General features: G+C 41.9%; 2 protein-coding genes across 3 annotated transcripts in view; one reads left to right on the forward strand and one right to left on the reverse strand.

Moving 5' to 3' along the window:
• Nucleotides 1–3,809, reverse strand: part of LOC112224895 (myc box-dependent-interacting protein 1) — a 31,990-nt gene extending 28,181 nt beyond the window's left edge. Inside the window, exon 1 of the mRNA XM_042306866.1 lies at nucleotides 3,485–3,809. Coding sequence (XP_042162800.1) covers nucleotides 3,485–3,571 — 87 coding nt within the window. The 5' untranslated portion in view covers nucleotides 3,572–3,809. The remainder of the gene's footprint in view (nucleotides 1–3,484) is intronic.
• Nucleotides 3,810–16,197: 12,388 nt separating this feature from the next.
• The window catches only part of LOC112241805 (transmembrane protein 198-B), a 76,013-nt gene continuing 68,178 nt past the window's right edge, over nucleotides 16,198–24,032 (forward strand). The window contains exon 1 of one of the 2 annotated variants that reach the window (XM_042307022.1): nucleotides 16,198–16,711. The gene's annotated coding sequence lies outside the window, so the exon portion shown is untranslated. The remainder of the gene's footprint in view (nucleotides 16,712–24,032) is intronic. The other variant, XM_042307023.1, reaches the window with a different exon arrangement.

The raw sequence follows: 24,032 nt of genomic DNA on the forward strand, positions 1-24,032 counted from the left end.
GTTCAGACCCCAGATGATTCAGTTCAGACCTCAGATGATTCAGTTCAGACCCCAGAGGATTCAGTTCAGACCCCAGATGATTCAGTTCAGACCCCAGATGATTCAGTTCAGACCCCAGATGATTCAGTTCAGACCCCAGATGATTCAGTTCAGACCCCAGATGATTCAGTTCAGACCTTGATTCAGTTCAGACCCCAGATGATTCCCCAGATGATTCAGTTCAGACCCCAGATGATTCAGTTCAGACCCCAGATGATTCAGTTCAGACCGCAGAGGATTCAGTTCAGACCCCAGATGATTCAGTTCAGACCCCAGATGATTCAGTTCAAACCCCAGATCACAAAGACAGTCTCAGAGTAGATCATTTACAGTGTAATAGATAACTATGCTTTGTTGAAAGGAACAATTTTTTTTCCGGGGAAACAAATAGCTACTTTGGAGTTGACTACAACTATTTGAGAACAGATTAGAGGTCGACCGATTAATCGGAATGGCCGATTAATTATGGCCGATTTCAAGTTTTCATAACAATTGGAAATCGGTATTTTTGGGCGCCGATTTGCCCGATTTAAAAAAAATACAAAAAATAAATGTATACCTTTATTTAATCTTTATTCAACCAGGCAAGTCATTTAAGAACATATTCTTATTTTCAATGACGGCCTATGAACGGTGGGTTAACTGCCTCGTTCAGGGGCAGAAAGACAGATTTTCACCTTGTCAGCTTCGGGGATCCAATCTTGCAACCTTACAGTTAACTAGTCCAACGCAATAACGACCTGCCTCTCTCTCATTGCACTCCACAAGGAGACTGCCTGTTACGCGAATGCAGTAAGCCAAGGTAAGTTGCTAGCTAGCATTAAACTTATCTTATGAAAAACAATCAATCATAATCACTAGTTAACTACACATGGTTGATGATATTACTAGATATTATCTAGCGTGTCCTGAGTTGCATATAATCTGACTGAGCATACAAGCATACAAGTATCTGACTGAGCGGTGGTAGGCAGAAGCAGGCGCGTAAACTTTCATTCAAACAGCACTTTCGTGCGTTTTGCCAGCAGCTCTTCGTTGTGCTGTTTATGACTTCAAGCCTATCAACTCCCGAGATGAGGCTGGTGTAACCGAAGTGAAATGGCTAGCTAGTTAGCGCGCGCTAATAGCGTTTCAAACGTCACTCGCTCTGAGCCTTCTAGTAGTTGTTCCCCTTGCTCTGCATGGGTAACGCTGCTTCGACAGTGGCTGTTGTAGTTGTGCTGCTGGTTAGAGCCCAGGGAGGAGCGAGGAGAGGGACGGAAGCTATACTGTTACACTGGCAATACTAAAGTGCCTATAAGAACATCAAATAGTCAAAGGTTAATGAAATACAAATGGTATAAAGGGAAATAGTCCTATAATTCCTATAATAACTACAACCTAAAACTTCTTACCTGGGAATATTGAAGACTCATGTTAAAAGGAACCACCAGCTTTCATATGTTCTCATGTTCTGAGCAAGGAACTGAAATGTTAGCTTTCTTACATGGCACATATTGCACTTTTACTTTCTTCTCCAACACTTTGTTTTTGCATTTTTTAAACCAAATTGAACGTGTTTCATTATTTACTTGAGGCTAAATTGATTTTATTGATGTATTATATTAAGTTAAAATAAGTGTTCATTCAGTATTGTTGTAATTGTCATTATTACAAATACATTTATTTAAAATTGTCCGATTAATCGGTATCGGCTTTTTTGGTCCTCCAATAATCAGTATCGGTATCGGTGTTGAGAAATCATAATCGGTTGACCTCTAGTACAGATCTCAGAATGCAAATACTTTTTATAAATATTTGAATATTGTTAGATTGGCTACCTTCAAATAATGGCAGAACTGTATCTTGAACTGAATGTTGAAGATACAAATATAATGAATAGAGCACACACAATCTCCTATGCTATCTGACAGTCATATTGGATCTACTCAATACATTTCTATGCGAACGTTATGTAAATAAATGTCCATTCTCCTGAATGGTGCATAGTGCATTGCATTGCTTCAGGTGTACATAATCAAGTTTTTTTTTTTTGCACAATAACATACGTATTTCATAAGGCATTATTCTGAGGGCCTAGTTTTACCCCAATATATGGGCCTGAAACTCATACACATTACTTTGCATCAAAACCATGCCTAACATTATCATATTTCCCAGCATGCTCTATTGCCGGTTTATTTTTTTATTATTTCAATATCTATGTTTGTGAATGTACATTTATTACATTTATTGATTAACCTTATGCTACACAAAGATAATAACATAACATTTTCGAAAACTAGTCCAATCAGTTAGTTAGATTTTTTGTCACCCATTACTGAAATGTTTGTTCCAGTTTAAACACCTTAGCTATATATAATCCACCCAATATATGTAGTAACTCCCTTTCTATGCAATTGTTCTATGCACTTTCCTAAATCCTAAGTAACAACAATGTTGATTTGTAATATAATTACAATGTTACTACACATGTATAAAACTGGATGTCAAGTGTTACTGTGTAACCTTACGTCACTCACTATTAACATATATTTGTCTTGTCATTTTTAAGCTCAAAAGTGTTTCTCCTGTATTTAAATCTACCTATAGGCTAGATTCATATCAAAGTGCCCTCCATGTGCCCAACCATGTGCTAATGATATTATATCTAATTCAACTAACTGTTGTAGTTTTTTGGTTCTTCATGACATATTTGGCATTCAAATAACTTGCATATACTGTATTCTAATACCTCTTAAACATTTTTCTTCAACTTTGACATTACAGAGTATTTTGGATAGATCGTTGACAAAAAAAAGACAATTAAATCCATTTGAACGCCACTTTGTAACACAACAAAATGTTTTTAAAAACGTGTGAAAAAAAAGGAGTGTGAATAGTTTCTGAAGGAACTGTACATGTTGTCCATCCCCCACCTCCCATCTAGTCATTCCCTCCCTCTGTTGTCCAATAGGGATACAAGGCCACTAATACCATCAGGTCATATACCATTTGAATTACAGCTAAATTAGGCTTTTTATTACATTTTAAATTAACTACTGTATATCAAATCTAACCGGAAACGGAATGCTTTTAGGTTATGGGTGCTGCATGGAATGTAATCGACAATATTGTTATTGAATAGTCACTGCACTATAGCAGGCCAGATCAGTGAATTCATTTAATTTGCAGAACATAAAATTGGTTTAGCTATACAATTACTTATATCGATCAATTTCTGCATACATATCTATATGTTGGCGGCCGATAGGTATACTGTTAAAAGGGATGAGTGTAATGAAATAACGGATGAATTAAGGACATATCCTGACGACCGTAGGCCTACTAGGTTTTTAAAGGTTGACGGTCATGATGATGCGTCATTGAGTCCTCTCCGGTGATGTCATTTGGATGGAACCAGATATAACGGAAAATACCGCATTTACGTTATTCAATATCTTACCTTCTCTTGGGCCCGTGTTAATTTTTTCTGCACGTTACTGGCAAGTTTCCCCGCAGTAACCCCCTTCCCCATCCCCATCTCTGCCATCTTGTCTTCCGATAAGCTCTCGATTCAATATAAGAAAAATAACGACTCTCTACCGAGGAAGAAGCGACATCAACGTCGACGGAAAAAGTAGTCACCACTCGTGATAGTAGGCCTTTGTAACGGTAACGTTTCGGAACGGGTGTCTGTGTGTGGCGAACAGACCCAGCGAATGGTTTTCCAGTTTCCAGCTATGCGTAGGGTGGCCTACCGTTATGTCCGTCAGATGATAATAATAACCAATGCAAAAGGGTTACCCCTTAAAGCGACAAGCTCACGGAGCCCACTGCTCCATCCAGTATTTACTACTGCAGTTTGCCTTTTATGCACTTGGTGGCGACATTGCTTTGCTCAGCTCACCAAATACAATTTAAAGTCTAGCTTTTGGACTAATGTCTCGGCTTATCTTTTTACTGTGTGAGGAAGTACTGTAAAATCAGTACGGAAACACTACCAGACCAAAACAATAGGCTAGATACAGACAAAGGCCGAGGTTAGTGTCACTGCATCCTACCTACGTACTGTAACTTATTCTGTGGGAACACAGCCGGTATAGCGCTGTCCATGGTGCTGAATGACTTTTAGTCTACAACTTCGGTACCTGTGGTGGTGCTGAATGGACAGCATAGTTGTGTGTGTGACAGTTGTGGACCAACGACAAAAACACAAGGAAAGGGTTTGGCCTATTTTTGTCTTCAAATATGCTCTATACACACTATATATACTATACACACACTACACACACTATATATACTATACACACACTACACACACTATATATACTATACACACACTACACACACTATATATACTATGCACACTATATATACTATACACACTATACACTCTATATACACTAAATACACAACCCACTATATTTACTAGACACACTATATATACTATACTATACACACTATATATACTATACACACACTACACACACTATATATACTATGCACACTATATATACTATACACACTATACACTCTATATACACTAAATACACAACCCACTATATTTACTAGACACACTATATATACTATACACACTATACACACTATATATACTATACACACTATATACACTAAATATACTATATATACTATACACACTATACACACTATATATACTATACACACTATATATACTATACACACTATATACACTAAATACACAACACACTATATACACTATCAACACTATATAAACATACAGTTGAAGTCGGAAGTTTACATACACCTTAGCCAAGTACATTTAAACTCAGTTTTTCCACAATTCCTGACATTTAATCCTAGTAAAAATTGCCTGCCTTAGGTCAGTTAGGATCACCACTTTATTTGAAGAATGTGAAATGTCAGAATAATAGTAGAGAGAATGATTTATTTCAGCTTTTATTTATTTCATCACATTCCCAGTGGGTCAGAAGTTTACATACACTCAATTAGTATTCGGTAGCGTTGCCTTTAAATTGTATAACTTGGGTCAAACGTTTCGTGTAGCCTTCCACAAGCTTCCCACAATAAGTTGGGTGAATTTTGGCCCATTCCTCCTGACAGAGCTGGTGTAACTGAGTCAGGCTTGTAGGCCTTCTTGCTCGAACAAGCTTTTTCAGTTCTGCCCACACATTTTCTATAGGATTGAGGTCAGGGCTTTGTGATGGCCATTCCAATACCTTGACTTTGTTGTTCTTAACACTTCTTAAGGCTAGGGGGCAGTATTCAGAAGTTTGGATGACTGAGGTGCCCAAAGTAAACTACCTGCTACTCAGGCCCAGAAGCTAGGATATGCATATGCATGGTAGTATTGGATATAAAACACTCTAAAGTTTCAAAAACTGTTTAAACAGTGTCTGTGAGTATAACAGAACTGATTTGGCAGGCGAAACCACGAAGACAATCCATCCAGTAAAAAATATTTTGAGGTCATTGGATTTTACAATGCATTGCTATGGGGAAGCTGAATTATTAGGACCCAGATCGCAGTTTCTATGGCTTCCACTAGATGTCACAAGTCTTTAGAAATTGTTCAATGTTTTTTTTTAATGAAGTAGTCTTTGTAAGTGTCACTCAGGTGGACTCTAGTCTTTTGGTGTGGGTGAATGAGAGCTCTCCTCATTGTCTTTCTCCGGTATTGGAAACAGTCTATTCCGTCTTAAATTTGATCGATTATTTACATTTTAGGTACCTGAGGTTGGATTAGAAACATTGTTTGAAATGTTTAGACCAAGTTTACAGGTAACTTATTAGATCCGTTGTAGTCATGTTGGGTGAGTTGGAACCGGTGTATTTCTGAATCAAACACGCCAAATAAACTGACACTTTTGGGATATAAAGAAGGACTTTATCGAACAAAGTGACCATTCATTGTGTAACTGGGACCTTTGGTATTGCAAAAAGATGAAGATCTTCAAAGGCAAGCAATTTATTTTATCGGTATTTCTGACGTTCGTGACGCATTTGTTTGGTTGGAAAATGTTTTTCATGCTTTTGTATTCGGGGCGCTGTCCTCAGATAATCGCATGGTGTGCTTTCGCCGTAAAGCCTTTTTGAAATCTTACAAGCGGCTGGATTAACAAAAAGATCATCTTTAATCTGATGTATTACACTTGTACGTTTTATGAATGTTTACTATGACTATTTCTGTCTTTTGAATTTGGCGCCCTGCAATTTCACCGGATGTTGTCGAGGTGTGTTGCTAGCGGAACACCTGCGCCAGAAAGGTTAAGCTATTTTGACACAACTTTGGAAGTATGCTTGGGGTTGTTGTCCATTTGGAAGACCCATTTGCGACCAAGCTTTAACTTCCTGACAATGACGAGACAGCCTATAGGGAGGAGGTCAGAGACCTGGCCGGGTGGTGCCAGAATAACAACCTATCCCTCAACGTAACCAAGACTAAGGAGATGATTGTGGACTACAGGAAAAGGAGCACCGAGCACTTCCCCATTCTCATCAACGGGGCTGTTATGGAGCAGGTTGAGAGCTTCAAATTCCTTGGTGTCCACATCAACAACAAACTAGATTGGTCCAAACACACCAAGACAGTCGTGAAGAGGGCACGACAAAGTCTATTTCCCTTCAGGAAACTAAAAAGATTTGGCATGGGTCCTGAGATCCTCAAAAGGTTCTACTGCTGCAACATCGAGAGCATCCTGACCGGTTTCATCACTGCCTGGTACGATAATTGCTCGGCCTCCGACCGCAAGGCACTTCAGAAAGTAGTACGTACGGCCCAGTAAATCACTGGGGCAAAGCTGCCTGCCATCCAGGACCTCTACACCAGGCGGTGTCAGAGGAAGGCCCTAAATTAAGCCCGACTAACCGGTGTCTGTATATAGCCTTGCTACTCTTTTTTTCAAATGTATTTTTACTGTTGTTTTATGTCTTTACTTACCTACACACACACACACACACACACACACACACACACACACACACACACACACACACACACACACACAAAATTTTTTTTCGCACCATTGGTTAGAGCTTGTAAGTAAGCATTTCACTGTAAGGTTTACACCTGTTGTATTCGGCGCACATGACAAATAAACTTTGATTTGATGTCTTGAGATGTTGCTTCAACATATCCACATCATTTACCCTCCTCGTGATGTCGTCTATTTTGTGAAGTGCACCAGGCCCTCCTGTAGCAGCAAAGCTTTACTGCTTTACTTACCTATACACACACACACACACACACACACACACACACACACACACACACACACACACACACACACAGACACACACACACACACACACACACACACACACACACACACACACACACACACACACACACACACACCCTCCTGCAGCAGCAAAGCACCCCCATAACATGATGCTGCCACCCTCGTGCGTCACGGTTGGGATGGTATTCTTTGGCTTGCAAGCCACCCCCTTTTTCCTCCAAACATAACGATGGTCATTACAGTCAAACAGTTCTATTTCTGTTTCATCAGACCAGAGGACATTTCTCCAAAAAGTACGATCTTTGTCACTATGTGCATTTGCAAACCGTAGTCTGGCTTTTTTATGGCGGTTTTGGAGCAGTGGCTTCTTACTTGCTGAGCGGCCTTTCAGGTTATGTCGATATAGGACTCGTTTTACTGTGGATACAGATACTTGTGTACCTGTTTCCTCCAGCATCTTCACAAGGTCCTTTGCTGTTGTTCTGGGATTGATTTGCACTTTTTGCACCAAAGTACATTAATTTCTAAAAGGCAGAATGCGTCTCCTTCCCGAGCGGTATGACAGCTGCGTGGTCCAATGGTGTTTATACTTGCATACTATTGTTTGTACACATGGACGTGGTACCTTCAGGCGTTTGGAAATTGTTCACAAGAATTAACCAGACTTGTGGAGGTCTATAATTCTTTTTCTGAGGTCTTGGCTGATTTCTTTTGATTTTCCCATGATGTCAAAGAGGTACTGAGTTTGAAGGTAGGCCTATCAGAAGCTTCCAAAACCATGACATTTTTCTGGAATTCTATAAGCTGTTTAAAGGCACAGTCAACTTAGTGTATGTAACCTTCTGACCCACTGAAATTGTGATACAGGCAATTATAAGTTTAAAAAATTGTCTGGAAACAATTGTTGGAAAAATTACTTGTGTCATGCAAAAAGTAGATGTCCTAACAGACTTGCCAAAACTACAGTTTGTTAAACAAGAAATTTGTGGAGTGGTTAAAAAACTATTTTTATTTACTCCAACCTAAGTGTATGTAAACTTCCGACTTCAACTATACAAACTGTAGACACCATACACACTATATACTCTGTATACACTATACACACTATAGACACCATATACACTATACGCACTATAAACACTATATGAACTATATACACTATGTACACTATACACACTATGAACACTATATACACTATATACACAATATACACTACGTACACAATACACACTATATACACTATACACACTCTATATACTATATATACTGTACATACTATATACACTATATATATTATATAACCTGTACATACTATATACAGTATTTACACGATATACACTATATATACTGTACATACCACATACACTATATATACTATATAAATTATATACAATATATACACACCATATACACTATATATACTATATAAATTATATACAATATATACACACCATATACACTATATTTACTAAACACTATATACACTATATATATTACATACATAATACACAATATACACACTATATATACTATATACACTATACAAACTATATACACAATATATACTGTACATACTATATACACTATTTACACCATACACACTATATATACTGTACATACCACATACACTATATTTACTGTATAAAATATATACACTATATACACACCATATACACTATATTTACTGAACACTATATACACTATCTATATTACATACACAATACACAATATGCACACTATATATACTATATACACTATAAACACAATATATACTGTATATACTATATACACTTTTTACACTGTACACACTATATATACTGGACATACCACATACACTATATATACTGTATACACTATATACACTATATTAACTAAAAACTATACACACTATATTATATAAACAATTCACTATATAACCTGTACATACTATATACAGTATTCACACTATATACACTATATATACTGTACATACCACATACACTATATATACTATATAAACAATATACACTATGTACACTATACACACCATATGCACACCAAATACACAATACACAACATACTATATACACTATATTCACCATATATACTATATACACTATTTACACTATGTACACTATACACATTATACAGTATACACACTATACATACACCATATACACTATACACACTATATATACGATATAGTATGAACACTATATATACTATACACTACACTCTTTGTACACTATTTATACTATACATTTTACACGCTATACATACACTATGTACACAATATATACAATACACTATAAACACTATACATGCTATACACTATATGCACTATATACACAATACAGTATTCACACTATATACACTATTTATACTATAAGCTATAAACACTCTATTTACTATACACTATGTATATTATACACTATATACACTATACACTTTATACACAATACAGTATTCACACTATATACACTATATATACTACAAAATATATACACTATGTTTACCATGCACTATATACACTAGATATACTATACACTATATACACTATATATATTATACACTATATATAGTGTATAATGTGTATATGCTATACACTATACACAGTTTATACACAATTATTTTGTTTTTTTATCTCTTATTCTTATCCATATTTTTTTAAACTGCAATGTTGGTTTGTGGCTCGTAAGTAAGTGTTTCACTGTAAGGTCTACCTACACCTGTTGTTTTCGGCGCATGTGACTAATACACTTTGATTTGTTTTGATTTAATACAGTATATACACCATATATACTATATACACTATACGCTATATACACTATATATACTACACAGTATAAACTCTATATATACTATACACTATATACACTACATATACTATACACTGTATATACTTTCCACTATACTATATATACACTATATACAATATATGTACTGCACACTATGTACACTATATATACTATACAATATATATACTATATATACTATACACTATATACGCTTAATATACTACACAATATATACACTAAGCATACTATACACTATATACACTAAATATACTACAAACTATATGCACTAAATACATACATCAAATCTAAATCTAAATCAAATTTTATTTGTCACATACACATGGTTTGCAGATGTTAATGCGAGTGTAGCGAAATGCTTGTGCTTCTAGTTCCGACCATGCAGTAATATATAACAACTCATCTAACCTTACAATTTCACAACAACTACCTTATACACACAAGTGTAAAGGAATAAATAAATAAGAATATGTACATATAAATATATGAATGGTTGATGGCCGAACGGCATAGGCAAGATGCAGTAGATGGTATTGAGTACAGTATATACATATGAGATGAGTAATGTAGGGTATGTAAACATTATATAAAGTGACATTGTTTAAAGTGACTAGTGATACCTTTATTACATACATTTTTCCATTATTAAAGTGGCTGGAGTAGAGTCAGTGTCATTGACAGTGTGTTGGCAGCAGCCTCTCAATGTTAGTGGTGGCTGTTTAACAGTCTGATGGCCTTGAGATAGAAGCTGTTTTTCAGTCTCTCGGTCCCAGCTTTGATGCACCTGTACTGACCTCGCCTTCTGGATGATAGTGGGGTGAACAGGCAGTGGCTCGGGTGGTTGTTTTCCTTGATGATGTTTTTGGCCTTCCTGTGACATCGGGTGATGTAGGTGTCCTGGAGGGCAGGTAGTTTGCCCCCGGTGATGCGTTGTGCAGACCTCACTACCCTCTGGAGAGCCTTACGGTTGTGGGCGGAGCAGTTGCCGTACCAGGCGGTGATACAGCCCGACAGGATGCTCTTGATTGTGCATCTGTAAAGGTTTGTGAGTGTTTTTGGTGGCGCTGGAAGAGGCGCTGCTGCACCTTCTTCACGATGCTGTCTGTGTGGGTAGACCATTTCAGCTAGTCCGTGATGTGTACGCCGAGGAACTTAAAACTTTCCACTTTCCAAAACTTAATACACTATATACACTATATATACTACACACTATAAACACTATATACACAAAATATACTATACAGTATATGCACTATATATACCATACACTATATACACTATATATGCAATACACTATATACAGTACATACACAATACAGTCTTCACACTATACAAACTATATATACTATAAACTATATAGACTATATATACTATATTATATTCACTATATATGCTATACAGTATATACACTATACACTTTAAACACAATGCAGTATTCGCATTATACACACTATATATACTATAAACGATATACGTACACTATATGAACTATACATACTATACACTATATATACTACACACTTCATGCACTATATACACCATATATAATACACACTCTATACACTATATTCACTATATAGACTATACACTAAATATACCATACACTATATACATTAAATATACTATACACAATATATACTATACACTATACACTAAATACACTATACACTATTGTTGTGTGCTGACGTTGCTTCCAGAGGCAGTTTGGAACTCGGCAGTGAGTGTTGCAACTGAGGACAGATGACTTTTACATGCTACGCGTTTCAACACATGGCTGTCCCGCTCTCTGAGCTTGTGTGGCCTACCACTTTGCAGCTGAGCCGTTGTTGCTCCTAGACTTTTGCTTTTCACAATAAGAGCATTTACAGTTGACTGGGGCATCTCGAGCAGGGCAGAAATTTGTTGAACTGACTTGTTGGAAAGGTGGCATCTTATGGCGGTGCCACATTGAAAATCACTAAGCTCTTCAGTAAAGTCCATTCTAATGCCAATGTTTGTCTATGGAGATTGCATGGTTGTGTGCTCGATTATAGACACTTGTCAGCAACAGGTGTGGCTGAAATACCCAAATCCACTAATTTGAAGGGGTGTCCACATACTATTATATATAGTACCATTCAAAAGTTTGTGTTCACTTAGAAATGTACTTGTTTTTGAAAGAAAAGCAAAAAGGTTTTGCGGCTACTATTTATTGAAGCTGACACTCTAATGTACTTGTCCGCTTGCTCAGTTGTGCACCGGGGCCTCCCACTCCTCTTTCTATTCTGGTTAGAGCCAGTTTGTGCTCTTCTGCACACAGCGTTGTACAAGATCTTCAGTTTCTTGGCAATTTCTCACATGGAATAGCCTTCATTTCTCAGAACAAGAATAGACTGATGAGTTTCAGAAGAAAGGTCTTTGTTTTTGGCCATTTTGACCCTGTAATCAAACCCACAAATGCTGATGCTCCAGATACTCAACTAGTCTAAAGAAGGCCAGTTGTATTGCTTCTTTAATCAGCACAACAGTTTTCAGCTGTGCTAACATAATTACAAAAGGGTTTTCTAATAATCAATTAGCCTTTTAAAATTATAAACTTTGATGGTTGCTGATAATGGGCCTCTGTACGCCTATGTAGATATTCGGTAAAAAAATCTGCCATTTCCAGCTACAGTAGTCATTTACAACATTAACACGGTCTACTTTTGTATTTCTGATCAATTTTGTCCAATTTTAATGTACAAAAAAACCAAAAAAAACCAAAAAAAAACAAGGACATTTCTAAGTGACCCCAGACTTTTGAACGGTAGTTTAAGTATGTAATGTATATGTATGTGTTGATGTATGTATTTTTTTACTGCTCTTTGGATGTATCTATTGTTTGAATAATCTATTTACTATTATGTATAAATGTTTCACTCTTTATGCGATGCTCACTGCAGAGAACAAGCCACGAAGAATTATCTGTAACGGTTTTCATATAGTGGTGATGAAGGAGAGTCGGACCAAACTGCAGCGTGTCGATTGCGATCCATGTTTAATATAACAAAGAAACACGAACTTACAAAAAAACAATAAACGAAACCGAAACAGCCTATCTGGTGCAAACTAACAAAGAGTACACATAGGACACTAAGGACAATCACCCACGACAAACTCAAAGAATATGGCTGCCTAAATATGGTTCCCAATCAGAGACAACGATAAGCACCTGCCTCTGATTGAGAACCACTCCAGACAGCCATAGACCTTGCTAGACAACCCACTAAGCTACAATCCCAATACCACCACCAAAACCCCAAGACAAACACACCACAATTACAAAAACCCCATGCCACACCCTGGCCTGACCAAATACATAAAGATAAACACAAAATACTTTGACCAGGGCGTGACAGAACCCCCCCCCTAAGGTGCGGACTCCCGAACGCACCTCAAAACAATAGGGAGGGTCCGGGTGGGCGTCTGTCCATGGTGGCGGCTCCGGCGCGGGACGTGGACCCCACTCCTTTAATGTCTTAGTCCCCTCTCCCTTCGTCCCTAGATAGTCCACCCTCACCGCCGACCATGGCCTAGTAGTCCTCACCCAGAACCCCACTGGACTGAGGAGCAGATCGGGACTGAAGGACAGCTCGGGACCGAGGCAGCTCGGGACTGAGGGGAAGCTCGGGAGTGAGAGGAAGCTCAGGAGTGAGAGGAAGCTCAGGAGTGAGAGGAAGCTCAGGAGTGAGAGGAAGCTCAGGAGTGAGAGGAAGCTCAGGCAGGTAGATAGATCTACCAGCTCCTGGCTGGCTGGTGGTTTCAGCAGATCCTGGCTGACTGGCAGATCCTGGCTGACTGGCAGATCCTGGCTGACTGGCAGATCTGGAAGAGTCTGGTTGACTGGCAGATCTGGAAGAGTCTGGTTGACTGGCAGATCTGGAAGAGTCTGGTTGACTGGCAGATCTGGAAGAGTCTGGCTGACTGGCAGATCTGGAAGAGTCTGGCTGACTGGCAGATCTGGCGGCGCTGGGCAGACTGGCGGCGCTGGGCAGACTGGCAGCTCCATGCAGACTGGCAGCTCCATGCAGACTGGCTGCTCTATGCAGACTGACAGCTCCATGCAGACTGGCTGCTCTATGCAGACTGACAGCTCTATGCAGACTGACAGCTCTATGCAGACTGACATCTCTGGCTGCTTCATGCAGACTGACAGCTCTGGCTGCTCCATGTAGACTGGCTGCTTCATGCAGACTGGCAGCTCGGGCTGCTTCATGTAGACTGACAGCTCTGGCTGCTCCATGCGGACTGACAGCTCTGGCTGCTCCATGTAGACTGACTGCTTCATGCAGACTGGCAGCTCGGGCTGCTTCATGTAGACTGACAGCTCTGGCTGCTCCATGCGGACTGACAGCTCTGGCTGCGCTGAACAGGCGGGAGACTCTGGCTGCTGCAGCGCTGTGTCCATGGACTGGCTCTGGCTGCTTCAAGGCTCTGGCTGCGCTGAACAGGCGGGAGACTCCGGCAGCGCAGGAGAGGAGAAAGGCTCCGACAGCGCTGGAGAGGCGAGGCGCACTGTAGGCCTGATGCGTGGTGCTGGTACTGGTGGTACTGGACCGAGGACACGCACAGGAAGCCTGGTGCGGGGAGCTGCTACCGGAGGGCTGGGGTGTGGAGGTGGTACTGGATAGACCGGACCGCGCAGGCGCACTGGAGCTCTTGAGCACCGAGCCTGCCCAACCTTACCTGGCTCGATGCCCACTCTAGCCCGGCCGATACGAGGAGCTGGAATATACCGAACCGGGCTGTGCACCCGCACTGGAGACACCGTGCGCTCCACAGCATAACACGGTGCCTGCCCGGTCTCTCCAGCCCCCCAGTAAGCACAGGGAGTTTGCGCAGGTCTCCTACCTGGCATAGCCATACTCCCTGTGAGCCCCCCCCCAAGAAATTTTTGGGGCTGACTCTCGGGCTTCCATCCGCTCTGCCGTGCTAGCTCCTCATAATGCCGCCTCTCTGCTTTTGCTGCCTCCAGCTCGGCTTTGGGGCGACAATAATCTCCAGGCTCATTCCAGGGTCCTTTACCGTCCAATTCCTCCTCCCATGTCCATATCTCCAGGTGGTGCAACCTCTCCCACTGTAGCTGCTGCTGCTCCTGCTGCTGCTGCTGCTGCCTCTGTTGCCTCTTCTCCTGTTGCTCCTTTGGGCGGCTACACTCCCCTGGTTTAGCCCAGGGTCCTCTCCCGTCGAAGATCTCCTCCCATGACCAGAAATCCTTGGTGAGCATCTCCTTTTTCGGCTGCTCCTGCCTGTTGACACGCCGCTTGGTCCGTTGGTGGTGGGTGATTCTGTAACGGTTTTCATATAGTGGTGATGAAGGAGAGTCGGACCAAACTGCAGCGTGTCGATTGCGATCCATGTTTAATATAACAAAGAAACACGAACTTACAAAAAACAATAAAACGAAACCGAAACAGCCTATCTGGTGCAAACTAACAAAGAGTACACATAGGACACTAAGGACAATCACCCACGACAAACTCAAAGAATATGGCTGCCTAAATATGGTTCCCAATCAGAGACAACGATAAACACCTGCCTCTGATTGAGAACCACTCCAGACAGCCATAGACTTTGCTAGACAACCCACTAAGCTACAATCCCAATACCACCACCAAAACCCCAAGACAAACACACCACAATTACAAAAACCCCATGCCACACCCTGGCCTGACCAAATACATAAAGATAAACACAAAATACTTTGACCAGGGCGTGACATTATCACTGAATTATTGTAATGTTTGTTTATGTGACAATTAATCCTGGCGATTTGCCACGAAAATAAAAATAATAATAATAAAAATAAAACTTCATCCATCATTCACACGTTTAAGATGGTTTAGATAGCCAGATCTATCTTACATTTTTATTTTCTAGCTGACATGGCTAATGGAGTGACTTCTAGTGACATAACAAGAGGAAAAACTGCTGATGCACAATCATTTTTCGAACTTGTACCTCGGTGTATTCTACTATTTTTAACTTGACACAGTAAATTGAGACCCCCGACTAAGTTCCCAGTGGCCTGAAGCCCTAAGCGACCGCTTATGTCGCTTATGCCTGGAACCGGTCTTTCCTGCTCTTGCTTTCCACCCATTGATATTCTCCTCTGTGCTGCTGTATTCCTACAACCCCGCGTTCTTGTGCACATGGTATCATCCAAGGAAAGCTGGGGCTGCACGATGCTTGCAGGGGAAGCGTGAACACAAAGAAACCACAGCCGTCGGATTGGGAAGAACAAAAGACAAGAAATCTCAAACCAAGTGAGGAACCCGATTTACGACAACAGTTTAAATTAAAAACAGTCTTGATTTTCCATTTCTATCCATATTCGAACCATTATTTACATGGCATATGATAGGAGGGGGACATTACACTGCCGTTATCCAGGAGAGAGTGAAGCTTGAGCGGTGAGACGTTGTTCTAGTGTTTCCCGATGGCTTGGTGTTCGTGGGCAGTGCTCTCTCTCTGCCAAGCCGTGGTCCTGGTGCCTCTGTAGCGTTTGGGGCGGGCAGGGACTGCGTTGATGGTTGAGGACGATGACTGTCTTGGAGGCTGCTAGTTGACACAGAGGAGAGGATTCAACGGAATCTGACTGGGCATATATCTTGTACATGCTGGGTCGTTACGGAGGTGAGTGAAGCAGGTGCAGCTTTCTTTGTTCTTCATCAATAACAGCGGTAGGTTGATTTGGACAGGGTGTTCAAGGCTTTTTCTAAAGAATGCTTGTTTGCAAGACGTGGAGACACACAGAAAATCACGATATTATAGAAATATCTGGGTTTGTGTTACATTGTAACGAGCCCCGTTTTTGATCTTTTGTTTCAATAATGTTATGGTTGCCTATATATACCACATCTTGCATTGTTACCATATTCATTGTTGTAATATCCCCACCAAACACAATTATCACTTAGTTTTTATTTATTTACTTAGTTTTTAATTGGATATTAGGGCGTATAATTTCGCGCCACAGCATGTAAACAAAATAAAGGAATCGATTGCCGGCGTGCCCACTAACCTGCCCGCGCACTCCATCATTTGCCGGAAAGTCTCCTGTGCAATCGGACTCTGTGTTGACAATCCAGCACATTGTACTGACCTAATGTAATTAGTACATCCAGCACAAACATAGCAGATGGCTTTTTAAAATCGTTTAAAACAGTTTGCTTGCATCCTAGTCTCTATAGAAGAGACCATTAGGTAGGCCTATGAATTCAGCATACCTTGGTTGTTTGTTTATTTCAGTCTCTCTCTCTCTCCCTCTCTCTCTGTCTCTCTCTCTGTCTCTCTCTGTCTCTCTCTCTGTCTCTCTCTCTCTCTCTCTCTCTCTCTCTCTCTCTCTCTGTGTATATACAGTGTGATGTTGGTTATGATTAGGGTCATTCGGTGTCACCATCTGGATGAGGTTGGGTCTGTTTAGGTCACGTGAAAGGCACAATCTTGGAAAACAACAGTCCTGCCATCCTGAAACTTGCTTGGATTAACAGCTGAGGGATGTAACCACTCTCAAATTCACAGGCAAACCTATTGATATTAAAACCTTGTCTTTGACGCCCCTCGAGATTGACCCTGAGAGCATTGTGTGTACGAATCTGTTGTCAAGGGGGACATGTTTTACACCGCTGTGCTTGGCTGCGGTTATTACAGACAGCAACATATAAGCAATGTGTTGTGAAAGAGCTCTTAAAACCATTTACATTTTTAAATATTCTATTGTTTGATGATTTCTAAATGCCCTCTGTATGCTGAAGGAAGAATAAGTGCATTTGAATCAATACATTAGACAGGCTCAGCTTTAGGGATAGTGCGTGATGGATGAAGGAATGAATTGGGAATGTAAAATGGACGCTGCATGAAGGAGAGTGAAATGAACAGAGCTTAATGGTGTGAAATGGGGGAATTGTGTTTTTTGCTGTGAAGATAGTTATGTAATAATGGGAGGATAGAGAGAACCCAAGCAGCATCAGCATCAACAGCACGTCTCCTCAGGGGGTTCACAGTCTAATTGAGTTATGCAGCAACAGGTCAAATATTTTCTTAGCTAATGCATTATCATAGATGAGAGAGTGGGGAGGGGAGGTGGGAGGGAGAGAGAAAGGTGAAGGTGGAGACGTGAGCAGGGAAAAGTGTTGAGAGTGGGAAATAGAGGGGGTGAGAGAGAAGGGGTGAGAGAGAATGGTAGGGGAGAGAGAGAGAGAGAGAGAGAGGTGGGACTTGGAGAGAGAGAATGAGTGAGTGAGAGAGAGGTGGGACTCGGAGAGAGAGAGAGAGAGTGGAAGTGAGCAAGAGAGGTCGGACTCGGAGATAGAGAGAAAGAGTGAGCGAGAGAGAGGTGGGACTTGGAGAGAGAGCGAGTGAGTGGGCGAGAGAGAGGTTGGTCTTGGAGAGAGAGAGTGAGTGAGTGAGCGAGCGAGAGAGAGGTGGGACTTGGAGAGAGAGCGAGTGAGTGGGCGAGAGAGAGGTGGGTCTTGGAGAGAGAGTGAGTGAGTGAGCGAGCGAGAGAGGGTGGGACTTGGAGAGAGAGAGAGTAAGTGAGCAAGAGAGGGGTGGGTCTTGGAGAGAGAGAGTGAGTGAGCGAGCGAGAGGTGGGACTTGGAGAGAGAGTGAGTGAGCGAGCGAGAGAGAGGTGGGACTTGGAGAGAGAGAGAGAGTGGGAGTGAGCGAGAGAGAGGTGTTATTCGGAGAGAGAGAGTGAGTGAGCGAGAGAGAGGTGGGACTCGGAGAGAGAGAGAGTGTGTGTGAAAGACAGAGAGAGGGGGCGCATGGAGAGAGTGGTGGAACTATTAGAGAGAGATAAGAGAGGGATAGAAGGATAGAGGGAGAGAGAGAGTGGTGGAACTATTAGAGAGAGGTAAGAGAGGGATAGAAGGATAGAGGGAGAGAGAGAGTTGATTCTAATCCTATTAATCCACTTCACTGCTGTCTTTCCTACTAGCCACAGCTATATACTGTACCTGGCAGCTTGAACAGCCTCTTTATGCAGGGAGCTGAGGTCTGCAGACCCAACAGCTCTGAATGACTGAGGATGTGGTGGTTTTATAGACAATATAATGTTTGTTTATTTGGCTCTTACAATCGCAACCACTGCTCATTCCGTTTTAAAAAACGTTTTTTTTTTACACTGAAACAAAAAATATGATCGAAACATATAAAGTTAGTGAGCATTTCTTCTTTGCCAAGATAATCCATCTACCTGACAGATGTGGCATATGAAGGAGCTGATTAAACAGCATGATCATAACACAGGTTCACCCTGTGCTGGGGACAATAATAGGCCACTCTAAAATGTGCAGTTTTGTGACACAACACAATGACACAGATGTCTCAGGTTTTGAGGAAGCGGACACTTGGCATGCTGACTGCAGAAATGTCCAGCTGAGCTGTTGCCAGAGAATTGGATGTTTCATTTCTTTGCCATAAGCCGCCTCCAACGTCATTTTTGAAAAATTTGGCAGTACGTCCAACCGGCCTCACAACCGCAGACCACGTGTTACCGGCTTCTTCACCTGCAGGAACGTCTAAGACCAGCCACCCGGGCAGCTGATGAAACTGTGCGAAGGAGATCTGTCACGCTGCATGAGACAAATGGCGGTCACACCAGATACGGACTGGTTTTCTGATCCACGGCCCTACTCTTTATTTTTTATTTTTATAAGGCAGTCTGTAACTTTTATTTTTATAAGGCAGTCTGTGACTTTTATTTTTATAAGGCAGTCTGTAACTTTTATTTTTATAAGGCAGTCTGTGACTAATAGATGCATATTTATATTCCCATTCATGTTAAATTCATAGATTAGGTTCTAATGAATGTATTTTACTATATTTCCTTTAATATGAACTATAACTCAGTAAAATCCTTGAAATTAATCCATGTAGCGTTTATATTTTTGTTCAGCGTATTATGATTTCATGTAACCTGTTGTGTATATGTTACCCCTTGTTGTCCAGTTCGTCAGCAACATAGACCGGGACAGGTGTAGGGAAAGGGGGATACCTAAGTCAGTTGTACAACTGACTGCCTTCTACTGAAATGTGTCTTCCGCATTTAACCCAACCACTCTGAATCAGAGAAGTGCGGGGGCGCTGCCTTAATCATTTTCGGCACCCGGGAAACAGTGGGTTAACTTCCTTGCTCGACGGCAGAACGACAGATTTGTACCTTGTTATCTCGGGAATTCGATCCAGCAACCTTTTGGTTACTGGCCCAATGCTCTAACCACTAGTTGTTGTTTGAGGAAGAACTCTCACTTCATCCCAGAGGAAAGGCTGTCCGTTATTGGTCCTCTATGTGGCAGGGTTCGTCCCAGAGGAAAGGCTGTCCGTTATTGGTCCTCTATGTGGCAGGGTTGGTCCCAGAGGAAAGGCTGTCCGTTATTGGTCCTCTATGTGGCAGGGTTGGTCCCAGAGGAAAGGCTGTCCGTTATTGGTCCTCTATGTGGCAGGGTTCGTCCCAGAGGAAAGGCTGTCCGTTATTGGTCCTCTATGTGGCAGGGTTCCGTCCCTAGAGGAAAAAGGCTGTCCGTTATTGGTCCTCTATCTGGCAGGGTTGGTCCCAGAGGAAAGGCTGTCCGTTATTGGTCCTCTATGTGGCAGGGTTGGTCCCAGAGGAAAGGCTGTCCGTTATTGGTCCTCTATGTGGCAGGGTCAGGGAAAGGCTTGGTCCCAGAGGAAAAAAGGCTGTCCGTTATTGGTCCTCTATGTGGCAGGGTTCGTCCCAGAGGAAAGGCTGTCCGTTATTGGTCCTCTATGTGGCAGGGTTCCGTCCCAGAGGAAAAAGGCTGTCCGTTATTGGTCCTCTATGTGTCAGGGTTGGTCCCAGAGGAAAGGCTGTCCGTTATTGGTCCTCTATGTGGCAGGGTTGGTCCCAGAGGAAAGGCTGTCCGTTATTGGTCCTCTATGTGTCAGGGTTGGTCCCAGAGGAAAGGCTGTCCGTTATTGGTCCTCTATGTGGCAGGGTTCGTCCCAGAGGAAAGGCAGGTCCCTTAAAAAACAATAGCTCAGGGCCTTTTCACACCATGACCGTTACAGCTTCTAGAATAGTCTACAGCAGGGGTGTCCAACTCATTCCATGGAGTGCCTAGTGTTCGGTGTTCGTTTTTTCCTTTCAATTAAGACCTAGACAACCAGGTGAAGGGAATTCTTTACTAATTAGTGACTTTAATTAGATCAAGGACAATGGAGTAGTGAAAACCCGCAGACACTTGGCTCTCTGTGAAATGAGTTTGAAACCTGTAGTCTAGAGCAATAATGGGTATAGTCATGCTGTATGCATCCTAGCCTGGCTGCAGGTCTGGGGACGGAGAAGGGCTAGACTGGTCCCAGATGTTTTTGTCCGTGGTCATTGTCACACAGCTCTGGTCAAAAGTATTGCGCTATGTAGTCAAAAAAGGTGCCATATGAGACAATCATTGACTGTAGTATCTTGATGTCCTGGTCTGGTCCCGGACCTGGTCTGTCCCTGGTCCCTGTCTGGTCCAGATCTGGTCCTTGGCCTGTTCCTGATCTGGTCCTGGTCTGTTCCTGGTCAGGTGCCTTGGTCTGGTCCTGGTCTGGCCCAGGCTAAACAGTGAGCTGTCCAGTAATCCTCTTTATGTTTCTGTCACCTCCTCAGTACTAACCTAGGATTTACAGGGATCAACTGGAGAGATAGATGGATACCTGTGTCCTGCTGCTCCACAGTGGGCTAGAGATAACATAGTGAGACTGTCTGTATGGTTAACACAGTGGGCTAGAGATAACATAGTGATACTCTCTGTATGGTTAACACAGTGGACTAGAGATAACATAGTGAGAATATCTCTATGGTTAACACAGTGGGCTAGAGATAACATAGTGAGAATGTCTCTATGGTTAACACAGTGGGCTAGAGATAACATAGTGATACTCTCTGTATGGTTAACACAGTGGGATGGCTAACACAACCCTGTATATACACTACATGGTCAAAAGTATGCTTGTTGAACATCTCAATCCAAAATCATGGGCATTAATATGGAGTTGCCCACCCCCCCTTTGCCGCTATAACAGCCTCCACTCTTCTGGGAAGGCTTTCCACTAGATATTGAAGCATTGCTGCATGGATCTCGCCTTGTGCTTGTGGGCATTATCAAGCTGAAACAGGAAAGGACCTTCCCCAAACTGTTGCTACAAAGTTTGAAGCACAGAATCATCTAGAATGTTATTGTTATACTGTAGATTAATTATTTGCCTTCACTAGAATTAAGGGGCCTAGACCTAACCATGAAAAACAGCTCCAAACCATTATTCCTCATCCACCAATATTTGCCGTTGGCACTATGCCAAACCCAGATTCGTCCGTCGCACTGCCTGATGGTGAAGTGTGATTCATCCCTCCAGAGAACGCGTTTCCAGAGTCCAATGGCGGCGAGCATTACATGAAGCTCCCAATGAACAATTCTTGTTGCTGACGTTGCTTCCAGGGGCAGTTTAGAACTTGGTAGAGCGGTTTGCAAACGAGGACAGAACATTTTTTACACGCTACTTGCTTCAGCACCTGGTGATCCCATTCTGTGAGCTTGTGTGGCCTACCACTTCGTGGCTGGGCCGTTGTTGCTCCTAGATGTTTCCAATTTACAGTACCAGCACTTACAGTTGACCGGGGCAGCTCTAGGTAGGGCAGAAATTTGATGAACTGACTTGTTGGAAAGGTGGCATCCTAAGACGGTGCCACATTGAAAGTCACTGAGCTCTTCAGTACGGGCCATTCCACGGCCAATGTTTGTCTATGGAGATTGCATGGCTTTGTGCTTGATTCTATACACCTGTCAGCAACGGGTGTGGCTGAAAAAGCCGTTGACAAAGTGAAAACAGGTTTTTAGACATTTTTGCAAATGTATTAAATATAAAAAACAGAAACACCTTATTTACGTTACTATTCAGACACTTTGCTATGAGACTTGAAATTGAGCTCAGGTGCATCCTGTTTCCATTGATCATCCTTGAGATGTTTCTACATCTTGATTGGAGTCCACCTGTGGTAAATTCAATTGATTGGACATGGTTTGGAAAGGCACACACCTGTCTATATAAGGTCCCACAGTTGACAGTGCATGAAAGAGCAAAAACCAAGCCATGAGGTCAAAGAAATTGTCCGTAGAGCTCCGAGACAGGATTGTGTCGATGCACAGATCTGGGGAAGTGTACCAAAACATTTCTGCAGCGTTGAAGGTCCCCAAGAACACAGTGGTCTCCATCATTCTTAAATGGAATAAGTTTCGATCCCCCAAGATTCTTCCTAGAGCTGTCCGTCCGGCCAAACTGAGCAATCGGGGGAGAAGGGCCTTGGTCAGCGAGGTGACCAAGAACCCAATGGTCACTCTGACAGAGCTCCAGAGTTCCTCTGTGGAGATGGGAGAACCTTCCAGAAGGACAACCATCTCTGCAGTACTCCACCAATCAGGCCTTTATGGTAGAGTGGTCAGATGGAAGCCACTCTTCAGTAAAAGGCACATGACAGCCCGCTTGGAGTTTGCCAAAAGGCACCTAAAGGACTCTCTGGTCTGATGAAACCAAGATTGAATACTCGGACCCTAAGCACACAGCTCTGACAACGCAGGAGTGGCTTCGGGACAAGTCTCTGAATGTCCTTGAGTGGCCCAGTCACAGCCTGGTCTTGAAACCCATTCGAACATCTCTGGAGAGACCTGAAAATATCTCGGCAGCGACGCTCCCCACCCAACCTGACAGAGCTTGAGAGGATCTGCAGAGAAGAATGGGAGAAACTCCCCAAATACAGGTGTGCCAAGCTGGTAGTGTATGTATCTCTTTGGTGACATAACTGTGTAACATCTCTAGATGTTCTGTATCTCTATTTGTTAAACAAGCCTGTCCTGTATCAGACAGTCCCCTGGACAGTAGATTGATAGTGCCCAAGCTGTACAGCAGCTGCTTTGGAAGTGTTGATAACGTTCAATGCTATGTTCATAATAAA

This window comes from Oncorhynchus tshawytscha, linkage group LG26 (assembly GCF_018296145.1).
Source record: "Oncorhynchus tshawytscha isolate Ot180627B linkage group LG26, Otsh_v2.0, whole genome shotgun sequence".
Classification (NCBI taxonomy): domain Eukaryota; kingdom Metazoa; phylum Chordata; class Actinopteri; order Salmoniformes; family Salmonidae; genus Oncorhynchus; species Oncorhynchus tshawytscha.